Raw genomic sequence first — 13,148 nt, forward strand, 5'->3', positions numbered from 1 at the left:
AAGTATCAAAATAGAAAGGGGAAAAATACACAGATGTGCTGCTTCCTCTTTGTTCACTTCACTGCAGATTTATTTGTTCCATTAATGGCTAAAATGACTAGCTAAAGGACTGATCGCTCCTCTGGATACATCTACACTGCAGCTGGGAGCTTAGGGGGTTGAGTGGGCTGGAGATCCCAAGCTCCAGCCCATGCCGCTATGCCCACGCTGCTGTTTTAAATGTGCTAACACAAGCCTTGCCAGCTCAAATCCATCTACCCAAGCTTGCTCCCTGCTGCAGTGTAGACATACTTTCAGTCTACCCTGCTGTTGCCTTTCAGCTGCACATTTCTGAAACCTTCTCCCATAGTTCCACAAAGAGTGGACTGGATGATTCATGGGGGATTGGTAGTAAGATATTAAAAGCCTCTGAGTTGTATCCAACCCCCATTAGTTGCTGCTGCTGTTTAGCTGAGAGTTCCTACAGTCTGTTGGCTGTTGGGTGGCCTATGCGAAATAAATTTGTTGGCTTAGTCCAGTTTCACGGTCTACATCGTAAAAATTGCTAGCGCCCGTAGCGCTGTTGTTTGGAGTCTCAGCAGAAGGGCCACTGAGAGCAGGCTCCTCTCCAACTCCGAGAGCTAGTTCCTTTGATCTGGGTTGCAGCACATAGGGGAAGCTTGTCTGGCTGCTCTCCTTGCGTTGCCTGTTTTCTGTCTAAAGTTGGGACTTCAGTCTCCAGGGCTGTCAAGACAACTCCTGTTGTAAGCACTACATTCACGTGCACAATATGTTTTTTTAAAGAGTGCTCCCAAGCCATATTTGTTTCAGTAGTGTCACTTCAGTGTCTCAGATCGTTATTGTGCTTCCCTTAGAAGAAGTGAAAGCGTCAGTAACAAAGACAGCACCACCCACCCATTCACAGAGGTGAAGGGGCTGGATAATAGGCTGAAATCTTGTTCTTGTTTGTCAAGGTCATTCTTTGGCTAAAGGTTCCAAGTCAATAAGATGAAACCCAGAAAATTAGAGATGGGCCTGACCTGCTAAATTGGAATCTGAATCCAAGCATTGCCAGCATTTGAGGAGGTGAGGGGGTAGTGGTTCTGTTAATGGATTTTTGTTTTGAAAGAGAAGTATATGGGCTGACCCCTGGAGGGAACCTTACATTTTTTGAAATTGTTATTGGAATTTCTTTTGGCGCTCAAGTAGTTGCTAATTAGAACAAGGCTAGTAGTGCAACAGGATTAATGAATGCCCATTTCATTAAGGGACTTATTTCCAATGTGCTGAACACCCATAGCTTCCAGTGACTTGAACTGGAGCTGTGGGTCCTTAGCATCTCTTTAAAAACAAGGGGTGGGATCCTTGTTCTCCGCGCCCCCCTCCCCATTCCAGCTCCTTTGTTCTGGGTAAAAAGGCTGAAATGGTGTAAGCAGCTCTAAAAGCCTCAGGTCTGGAAGGGACAGGCCGGGGGCAGGTACTGTGGAGGAAGCCATAAGGAGTCCTTGAGAGTTAGCCTTCACAAGCCTTGGCATTGGGGGCAGGGACGAGAGGGCATGTTAGGGGTGGGGGTTGCAGCAAGCAGACCGTTTCCGGCAGTGGTGCAGCCCAGAGCAGTGTTGCCAATGTAGCAAATTTGTTGCTAATCTAGCAGCTTTTTAGTCTCAGAAAGATTTGTCAAGCTTTGCTGCACCAGGTTGCTGAACAGTGACTTTTAAATAAATTTCTGGATACTCTGATTTTTGCTTTTGCCCGTGCTCAGGGAATGAGCTTCAGTTCCGGTCAGATCTTGCTTGGAGTTGGAGGTGCCTGTCCATGCGCACTTTAGGGGTGTCAGATTTTGGCGGGGGGACGACGAGGGGAAATGCGGTGGCACCAGTTGCTCCTTGTGTAACTCTAGGCAGCAGCGAGCAGCAGCTGTAGTCTGCCCTGTTGTCACTCAGGACCCAGCAGTGTGGAGGCCGGAGCCTCCGGCTGCAAATGGTCTCACTGGGCTCAGCAGGTAAGAGACTCTCAGGACTGAGCTACCTGCCTCCCCCCACTTCCTGCAGGCACTCACCATGCAGCCCTTTGCATTTCTCTAGACACTCAGCATCAACCCTGGCATCCCCCAGACACCTAGCACACATCAATCCCCCCTCAGACGTTGATCACCCACAGCCCTTTACAAAGGGTCGTTTACGATGAATGTGGAATCAACATCATCTCGGCATGATCAAATACAACTCAAATAGATCCTGAATCCTCCGCTGTACAGTTGCGAAACATGGACACTATGTTGCTCAGACTGGACAAAGCTGGAGGGTTTCCGCACAAAATGCCAACATCGTATATTGGGCATAAAGTGGAATGACTTTGTAACGCAGATGTTTACAGTTGCTCCAGTCTACAGGCTACTGGGGCCATTTGCCCATAGCCAGCATCTTATGCTTTTCAGACATATTGCCAGAATGCCACAAGGCGTTCCAGCAAACGCCATTCTCTGGGTGGCTTGGAACATCCGGGATACAGTTCCCCCAACTGAGGGGTGGAGGCGGCCCAGAGACAGACCCCCCTATTACATGGGTGCATCAAGTCTGTTCCGACATAGGACTTTCAACTGGTCAAGGCCTTGCGGCCACACAGGAACTGACCAAATGGCGAACAAGCAGTACAGCCGATTGTTCAGCTAAGCATTGAAAAAGAAGAAGCACCGCCTATTTAACGCCCCTACCATCCCCTACACAGAATCTCTTGTGTGTCTGTCAACCTTGCAGTACCCACAATGCTTCCCCAGAGCTCTGTCCACCCTCCGGCACTTCACCCAGAATACTTAAATCTTGTTACAATATATCTGAAAGGGGAAACCTTTGCAGGAGAGCAGTCGGGTCCTTAGAATTGTCCTTTTCAATAAATCTCCGCAGCCATGTGGAAGAAAGGCAAATGGTTGTCTTGATGCCTGTATTCGCTTTATTTAAAATTCAGTTTTAATTATTTTAAAACTCCAATGAATGCGTCTCTAGCTGTCCTAACGTTTACCACATCTGTCAGAGAAGCAACCTTTTCTTTTTAGCTTTTATACTTGTGGATTTTTATTTCAAAATGCATGCTACAGTAGCATTCAAAAGCATAACATTTACAACTGACTCCGCCACAAGTTGAGTAAAATCCATACTGAATCGTTCAAGGGCATACTGACGTAATTCATATGTTAATCACCTTTTCCCAAAAATAAGAAAAAGAAACAAGGAAACAAGAAACAATTCATTACGATGTGTCCCTGCAAACAAATCTATAAAGCTTTTACCAAGTTGCAAAACATTGCAGTCATATGTACTTTAGAAGTCTTGTTGGTTACAAGACTTCTCCTGTTTAGGAAAAGATGGAGGGACTGCTCCCGCTGAAGTCGGTGACTTCACTAGCAGTGGATTCAGGCATCAAATCTAGAAAGTAGTGTGGAGTTGGGGCTTCTTTGTACCATGTGATGATAGCAGCCAATGGAAAATGATCACGCAGATGGCCACACTCAGATAAATGCTGGTTCTCTGGAGTTTAGAGAGATTTTTGCTCCATCTGGAGACTTTTCAAGGTCCAAATGGTGACTTTCACTGAGTGGCAGTTGCAACACTGACCCAGAGCACAGCCCTTGGATGTTGCCATAACTTAGGCTTTTAGCCATCTGAGCCCTGGCCCCATCTCCTCTTGGGTAGCAGAGAATCTCACCCCTGGCACATGTTTTCTTATTTTAAACTTTTGTATCCCAAAGTTCACAGAATAAATTAACTGAATACACTCCTGGTTCATATTTACCCAAATTTAACCATGATGCTCCCATCTCTATTACAGATTGGGCAGGTGCACACTGGGTGCAATTTTAATTTCCTTGGAGCACTGTTTCTTGAAATGAACTAGCCAGTTCTCATTGTTCATCCTGTTTCTTACTGAGTTCCTAGCAGGGTGTCTGTGTCTAACTTCACCTGCTCTAGAAATGCAGTCCCGCAGGGTGCTGAGTGCTCTGGACTTGGTGAAATCAGTGAGCATTGAGGTTGCTCTGTACCCTTATTTGTGCAATGGTAGGCCTGCAGTACCAAGGATGTAATCAAACTACTTCAGTCAGGTGGGTGGGGGGGATAAGGTTGGTTAGGTTTTTGCAAACTTCAAATTGCTGGCTGTATTCCTGTATCCACAGTGGAGAGAGAATCTTTAATGCGTAACAAACATTTTTAGCTGTAGCTTGGATCGTTCTAGTTTTGGAATGTGTGTTCAGACTCGACTCTCCTTTGCAAAAGAGCATGCTCCAAGTAATAGTATCAATACCTTGTCAATAGGTGACAATAACCAGCTTTGTTCGACTTTCAAAAGTCATACTCTGATAGCTTATTTATCAAAAATAGTTTGGATGATGTTTTAATGCTGTGGAAGAGCCACATGGCAAGTGAAATGAAAGACTCAGGTAATGCCCTTAGCAGATCCTAGTCTCTGATCTAGGATCAGAGGAGCTACTGTGGAGGATCTAGAGCACAGAAGTTTAAATCAGATGGGACGTGCTCACATTTCTCTGCTTTGACATTTAATGTATTTTGAGAGGAAAAAATGCTCTTGTTTTCTGTCTCTGGGTGTGTGTTAAGGATCATTGGGATGCTGCTTGCATTGTTTAAATCACTCTGCCTTCTGTCTCACGTCAAACTAGTCCTTCTGGACACTTGCCATTGATGCCTCATTGAAAAACTTCTCTTTGGAAACAGTCCTGCTTATATACCATATTTTAATAGTTTACCATTTATTTGGTTGATTACTTGGAGCACCTGTATACAAATAAGATCTTTGTTGCTTTTGATTTTTGTCTGTTCCTGCTGCTTCCGCCTCCTTTGAAATCCTAATCTGAATGTCATAATTGATTGCTCAAGGAATAGAAGATACGATGCCTGAAAACTGACTGGCGCTATATAAACAGCTTAATTAGGTAGGTTTCCAGTGAGGAATGAGCAACAGAAGCAGATGACATTATTCCTGTTTTGATGCAGCTGTCCCAAGGAAAAATATATATATAATTTTTTTTTTAAAGGAAGACATCAGAAACGTTCACTATAAGCAGAATCATCCTGTGCAAATATCCTCTCAAATAAGTGTAACTTTACTTTTTGCAGAGAACAGTTGAAGCAAAGGAAATGAATATTCCAGGGATTCCATAAGTGCCTATCACTTCACTTCTCTCTCCTGAAGTATGAACTCTTGATTGCTTCCTTAATTAGTTCTTTCCTTTTTTTAATCTCTCTCTCTGCTCCTGTTTATAAATGGATATACAAAAAGTGCAAGATTAAATTATCAGGCAGCCAGTGCCCATTATAGAATATAAATGTTACATGGACCCTGGCCACCCCATTCTTGCAGATCCTCAGTAAGAGCCTTATCCTGTAAAGTGCTGAGTGCTCCTGCAAGTCACTGAGCCATTGGCTTTAGTAGTAGTTGAGGGGCAATGAGCATCTTGTAGGATTGGGCCCTAATTCAGTGAACATGGGTACAGCTGAGCCATGAGACAAAGGAATGAATGAGTCAGCCTGTGCAATTGCATTTAATTTTCATTCCAATAGTTTTCTCAGCTCACTTGGCGGCAGCTTGCTCTTTTTTTTTTTTTTTTCCTCGTGCCTTTTGCCTGAACAAAAATAGTCCCAGAAACGCAGGCAAATGTATTCATGGGTTCACTGCAACTTGACTGATAGAATTAGCTGAAAAATTGCTGCCTCCGATTGTCCTGTGAAAATCCTTGTTGTGCTTGGTAGAGTTAAAATGAGTGCTGTTTAGTGACCTCTGTCCTCCTTTCCTTTTAGAATAGAGAACCCGTTGACCTGAAGGTGGCCATGCTGGAGATGGTGGAAAGGTTAAAGTTCAAGTGTGCAGACCCTAAAGTAAGTTACTGAAATGATTGTTTGTTTGAATGCACGTGCGCGCTCTCTCTCGCTCGCCTTTCATTCTCCTTGAGCTAAGCACGGTATATTGTTAATGACTATCTGAATGTTACGTTGAGATCTAATTAAGCATGTCAATCAAAACACAGAAAGCAGACTTCTGATATGCCTAGTGATATGTCATATAATTTTTCCCTTGTATGTTCAAAGTCATAAAATAGAATCATTAATTGTTTTCTCTCAACTGCAAACAAGTGTGTTGTTAATTTTCTTTGCAGTAGCGCTTACCTTAGAGGTCCACACCCACTCTAAAATCAGTGTAGCTAAACAAATTGTGAAAGGTCCACAACAAGCTATACTGTTGCTAAGGTGGCATCAGAGAAACATGATCTATTGGGAAACTAGGACAACAGTCTTCCTTCCGTAATCCAAGTGGAGATAATAACCAAGAGCCCTTTGGAGAATGTGCTAAGGTTCCCTGCGACAAGGAATCTTGTCAGAAGATGTAAAGGTGACCATCTTCCTGGAAAAACAGATCTCCTGGAAAGAGAAGGGAAGGTATAACATCTCAAGTGTACGTATTCCAGTGCAGAGTCAGGGAGCGGACTAAGAACTACTTACTGGTATGACACCTGTTAACATGGACTCCCATTTGCTAACCAAAAATCTGCAATGGAAATGGCATCTGCAAAGCTTCATTTGAGGGCCTGGGATTGGTTATAAGAAGGGGGAGCCACAAACAGGAATTATCATTGACAAACAGCTCAGCAGGAGAGAGGAAAGAGGGCTTCTGCTTCTCAACATTGTGGTAAGTATAAGGCATACATCAGCAAAATTGAGGCTAAAGTGGTTTATACAAGTGCTGGTAGCTATTCTCCTCGTGGAGGTGGTTTTATTACAGCACTAGGAGAGCTCTCTCCCAGTGCTGGAGCCGTGACTACACAGCCACATTAAAGCACAGCCGCGGCACTGCTTTAACATTGGCTGTGTAGACATACCCTTACACCAGCTATCAGGAAAAACTTCCAAGTGGCAAGATCTGTTAGATAATGGAGGAGTCTCCTAAGGGAAGTTGCAGCAAACCCCATTGCTTGATGTATTGAAAACTCAATGGAACAAAATAGTAGCGTAACAAAGGTGCCACAGTGTATAGAGTATAGATGTGTAGAACTAGTCAGTTAACAACACCAGAGCTGTGAACTTGCCAGTCAATCACACACCTCATTTGGAACCAGAAGTACACAATCAGACAGAAGCAGAGACCCCAAAAAAAAAAGGGGCGGGGGAAATAAAGTACAGTACTGTGTTAAACGTAAACTACTAAAAATATAAAGGGAGAGCAGCATTTTTGTTCTGCATAGTAAAGTTTCAAAGCTGCATCAATGTTCAGTTGGAAACTTCTGAAAGAACCATAACATTCAGCATTACGAACAACCTCCATTCCCAAGGTGTTCGTAACTCTGAGGTTCTACCGTAGATGATGGGATAGGTCTTCCTTATCTCTTATCCTGTGCATTTGTATTCTCTTGAAGTTTCCTGATTGTTTCCATATTTCCCTCCAGTTGCTAAATCATGTATTTACTTATTTGTAAGTACTTCCAGGGTTTGCATAGTGTGTGGTAATTGTATCCTGCTTGCTTCTCACTAAGGGTTGTTTGGTACTGGAATTCCAAAATGAGGTGGAGGGAAGTTGTGATCAGATGGACACTGATTATACCGTACCAGATCATGGACTGTAATGTAACAAATTCTCTACTAACACCCAAACCTCACATTAACTGGGTTCTGGTCCAGTAGCTGGGGTGGCTGACTGCCCTCCTCCATTGTGGCCAACATCTATTTTTCCTTCTATAATAGACTATTTTGTTACTGAGATTTTTTTTTTTTTTTTTCCCCCTTTCCCCTGCTGTAATTCTCCTGGAACATCTGCTTGAACCAGAAACAAACAGCAGTTCGTTCTCTGGATACTGCGTCCTTGCCTGAACACTCTGGCCCCAAAATCCTCCAGCGCTTTGTTCCTGTAGCGTTTTTTCCCTCTGGCACTACAAGACTTGATTAATCCAAATGTTGAAGTCCCGCAGGCACTGTAGTTATTTTTAGCTTTAGAGCTCTGCAAAAGGTGGATGAAGATTTATGATTTCATCTAATATAAATCTAGCAGCTCTTCCCTTCCCAGCTAGGACTTGGATGGATTCCAGCAACCTCCTCCCCTCTCTTAAATAGCCTTTTATTTCTTTAATTAAAAAGTTCAGAAGGGCCAGTGAGTCCTTCAAGGTCCTAAGGAAAATGGATGAAATAGGTACAATATATAACGTTAGGAATTTCTGCGTATGGCTGCTTTCATTTGGGGATTATAAATTGGTTTTTGCAAATGCCTATTTATTTTGTGCATTGGTTCAATGTCTTGGGGGTGGGAGGAAGAGGAGGCTGGAGTGGTGAGAGAGGCTGGTTAGACTAGTGATGAACCTTAAAAAGTTTGGAGATCCATTTTGGTTGCTTACCTAAAGTTCTAAGGATCTCTTATTTGAATATCTCCTTAAGAATGGCCTCTGTCTTTACCCCACCCTTCCATTTTCCCATGTAGTTCATATTTTACAGTTGGCTTTCAGAGACGTTGACTCTTATTCTGAGGGGATAGAAGAAGAATGGCCATATTGGGTCAAACAAATGGTCCATCTAACCCAATATCCCATCCTCTGACAGCAGCCAACACCAGATGTCTCAAAGGGAATGAACAAAACAGGGAACCATCAAGCGACCAATCCCCTGTCATCCAGTCCCACCATCAGGCAGCCAGAGGCCTAGGGACACCCTGACTATCTTGTCTAATAGCTATTGATGGACACATCCTCCATGAACTTATCTAATTCTTTTTTGAACCCAGCTATAGTTTTGGCCTTCACAACACTCCCTGGCAATAAAGTTGACTGTGCATTGTGTGAATTAGTACTTCCTTGTGTTTGTTTTAAACCTGCTGCCTATTTATTTCATTGGGTGACTTTGTTCTGTTTGGTTCTCATGTTTATGTGAAGAGGTAAATAACATTTCCGTATTCACTTTCTCCACACCATTCATGATTTTAATAGACCTCTATCATGCCTCCCCCACCCACCCACCCACCCCGGTCATCTCTTTTTTTTTTCTAAGCTGAACAGTCCCCATATTTTTAATCTCTCCTCATATGGAAGCTGTCCCTTGCCCTTCTCTGTACCTTTTCCATTTCTAAAATACCCTTGTTGAGATGGAGCGACCAGAACTGCATGCAGTATTCAAGGTATGAGTGTACCATGGATTTATATAGTGGCATTACTGTCTTATTGTCTATCCGTTTCCTAATGGTTACTAACATTGTTCGCTTTTTTGACTGCTGTTGTTGCACATTGAGTGGATGTTTTCAGAGAACTATCCACAATCACTCCAAGATTTTTCTTGATGGTAACTGCTAATTTAGACGCCATCATTTTATATGTATAGTTGGAATTATGTTTCCCAATATGCATTACTTCGCATTTATCAACATTGAATTTCATCTGCCATTGTGTTGCACAGTCACCCAGTTTTGTGAGATCCCTTTGTAACTCTTCACAGTCTTCTTTGAACTTAACTATCTTGAGTAATTTTGTATCATTTGCTATGCCACTTCACTGTTTACCCTTTTTTCCAGATCATTTTTGACTATGTTGAACAGCACTTGTCCCAGTATAGATTCCTGGGGGACCCGGTTATTTACCTCTGACCATTTATTTCTACCCTTTGTTTCCTGCCTTTTAAACAGTTATTGATCCATGAGAGAACCTTCCTTCTGATCCCATAACTGCCTACTCCGTGTAAGAGCCTTCGAGACCTTGTCAAAGATTTTTATGAAAGTCCAACTTCACTATATCAGGTGGATCACCCTTGTCCACATGTTTGTTGACCCTCCTCAAAGAATTGGTGAGGCATGATCTCCCTTTACAAAAGCCATGTTGTCTCTTCCCAAACAGATTGTGTTCATCTATTTGTCTGGTTGAAACTATAGCAAAGAACAGAATTATCAATTTGCCTGGTACTGAAGTTAGGCTTACTGGCTTCTAATTGCCAGGGTTGCCTCTGCAGCCTTTTATAAAAATTGGCATCACATAAGCTATCCTCCAAACATCTGGTACAGAGGCCGATTTAAGTGATAGCTTACGTACCACAGTTAGTAGTTATGCAATTGCATATTTGAGTTGCCTCAGAACTCTTGGATGAATACTGTCTAGCCCGGGTGGCGTGTTACAGTTTAATATATCTGTTTGTTCCAAAACCTCCTCGATAAGCACCTCAATCTGTGACAGTTCTTCAGATTTGTCACCTAAAAAGACTGTCTTAGGTGTGGGAATCTCCCTAACATCCTCTGCAGTGAAAATCAATGCAAAGAATTTATTTAGCTTCTCCACTATGGCTTCCTTGAGTGATCCTTTATCACCTTGAGAATCCATGGCCCCACTGACAGGCTGTCTGCTTTTGATGTACTTAAAGTTGTTTTTGCTATTAGTTTTTTGCTAATTACTCTACCAATTCTTTTTTGGCCTGCCTAATAATATTTTTACATTTGACTAGCCAGAGTTTATGCTCTTTTCTATTTTCCTCCATAGGATTTGACTTCCAATTTTTAAAGGAGGCTTTTTTGCTTCTAACAGCCTCTCTTGCTTTGTTGTTTAGCCATCATGGCATTTTTCTAGTTATCTGTTTATATATAATATAAAATAATTTGAGGCTCTATAATAGGTTTTTTTTTTTTTTAAAGTTTCCATGCAGCTTGCAGCCTTTCCACTCCTGTGATTGTTTCTTTTAATTTCTATGTAACTAGTTTCCTCATTTTTGTGTAGTTCTTTTTGAACTTAAATGTTACTAGGGTGGGCTTCTTTGGCATTTTCCCCTTCACAAGGATGTTAAATTTAATTATATTATGGTCGCTATTACTGAGTAGTTCAGGTACGTACACCTCTTGGATTAGATACTGTGTTCCACTTAGTACTAAATCAAGAATTGTCTCTCCCCTTGTGGGTTCCAGGACGTGCTGCTCCAAGAAGCAGTCATTAATGGTGTCTAGAAACTTTATATCTGCATCCTTCCCTGAGGTGACATGTACCCAGTGTATATGAGGGTAGTTGAAATCCCCCATTATTATTGAGTTTTCTATGTTTAAAGCCTCTCTAATTTCCCTGAGCATTTCACTTTCACCATCACAATCCTAGTCCAGTTGTTGGTAGTATATTCCTATTGCTATACTCTTGTTATTCAAGTATGGAATTTCTATCCACAGAGATTATGTGTATAGTTTTATTAATTTAAGAGTTTTACTATATTTGGCTCTGTGTGCTTTTGCACATATTTAATGCCATTCCCTCACCAGCACAACCTATTCTGTCATTCCTATATATTTTGTACCCTTGTATTACCATATCCCATTGATTATCATCGTTCCACAAAGTTTCTGTGATGCCTGTTATACCAATATCCTCATTTAATACCAGGCATTCAAGTTAACCCATTTTAGTATTTAGATTTTTACCATTTGTATACCAGCACTTTTAGTTGTCTGCCCTCCAAGTGACGTCATTGAATGGGACTCTTTTTCATTTTACTGTTTCTCTTCAGTTCCTCTCTGTATTTTATCAACTTCTATCCTCTCCTCTCCTCTTTGCTAGGATATAGAAAATCCCTGATAATAGATCCTCCAGTATAGGATGTATCTGTCTGAACTGTGTGCTACTCCACACCTATCAGCTTTCCCTCAGTCCTTAGTTTAAAAACTCCTCTACGACCTTTTAAATTTTACATGCCAGCATTCTGGTTCCGTTTTTTGTGTTTCAGGTGGAGCCCATCCTTCCTGTCTAGGCTCCTCCTTTCCCAAAAGGTTCCCCAGTTCCTAATAAATCTAAAACCCTCCTCCCTACACCATCGTCTCATCCATGCTCAGTTCTGCCTGTCTAACTGGCCCTATATGTGGAACTGGGAGCATTTCAGAGAATGTTCCCGTGGAGGTCTTGGATTTTAATCTCCTACATAGCAGCCTAAATTTGGTCTCCAGCACTTCTTTCCTACATTTCTATATATCATTGGTACCTACATGTATCACAACCGCTGGTTCTTCCCCAGCAGTGCACATAAGTCTGTCTAGTTGTCTGGACAGATCTGCAACCCTTGCATCCAGCAGGCAATTTCCTTGGAGAAGAAGGATTTGGCGTGGAGCTTTTGGAACTTGTTTGTTAGCCTTCAGGCCCACTTTTACTGCTTGTCTGTGAAGCGATGGATGTTGGCTGGGTAGCAGCAATGTAGGGAGGTTAACTTTTCTCTTTGTGTATTTTTGGTATTTTTATTTGATCTTGGGTAATTAACAGGTTTGTCAAAGGTACTTAGAGCATTGTATGAGGCCATTGTATGATTGTTTGCATTTTTTATTATTACACAAAGAATGAATAAAAGGCCCAGACTAAAATTGTAAAGTTCTTCTAAAAATCTGGCCATAAATACAAGCAAAAGCTTCATGGCTTCATGACCCCACACATGCTCAGCAGCTCATTGGCCAGCCTGTGTTCCTGTACCTACCGCCCTTCGGCAATTGGAGCAGAGGGAGACCTAACTTTTTTTTTCCCCTCCCTTTCCTATCTGGTAACTTGGAGGTCCTGCTCCTCCTTGGGGGTTTGTATATCAAAAGGTCAACCTTGTTCTCACGGACTCTGACTCCTGGCTCTGCTCCCACTGTGCCTCTTGAGTGTCTGCAGACTAGAGTTCAACATAAATCCCAGTAGATTCATACATATAGACACAAAGTAGGTTCACAATTGTGGAGTGCTAAGAATCCCTAACTCACATTGAAGTCAATGGGAGACCAGGGTGTTCAACAACTGGCAGGATCAGGCTCCTAAGAAAATGGGTCCCTTCTAAATTGGCATATTGTACTTTCTAATTTACCCTGCTTTTCTGTACATTAACCTTCCATTTCCAGCACGATAGTTTATGGTCCACATGGTTATCAGCAGTCTCCTTAATCTGTTTTTGCTGCAATGCTATAAACTGTATGTAGTTATTTTTATAACTAACGCAAGCAAATTAGCATAGCAGCATCTGAATTAAAGGAACCCTTCTTTGTTGCACAGAACCTAGTTTTCAATTAACTAGTTCAGTGTAGCTGTTACCTGTGACCACCGGTGTAAGTCTAACAGGCTGGGGGTTTGTGTGTATTTATACAAACAGGAGATCAGTGCACAGAGGCAATTAACTGGAGTTTATAAGTCTAGTTAACAACCTTTCTGGAGC

General features: G+C 42.2%; 1 protein-coding gene across 1 annotated transcript in view; it reads left to right on the forward strand.

Moving 5' to 3' along the window:
* TRIM44 (tripartite motif containing 44) overlaps nt 1–13,148 on the forward strand; it is a 96,711-nt gene that overhangs the window by 2,881 nt on the left and 80,682 nt on the right. Inside the window, exon 2 of the mRNA XM_054027072.1 lies at nt 5,787–5,864. Coding sequence (XP_053883047.1) covers nt 5,787–5,864 — 78 coding nt within the window. The remainder of the gene's footprint in view (nt 1–5,786; nt 5,865–13,148) is intronic.

Source organism: Malaclemys terrapin, chromosome 4 (assembly GCF_027887155.1).
Source record: "Malaclemys terrapin pileata isolate rMalTer1 chromosome 4, rMalTer1.hap1, whole genome shotgun sequence".
Classification (NCBI taxonomy): Eukaryota; Metazoa; Chordata; order Testudines; family Emydidae; genus Malaclemys; species Malaclemys terrapin.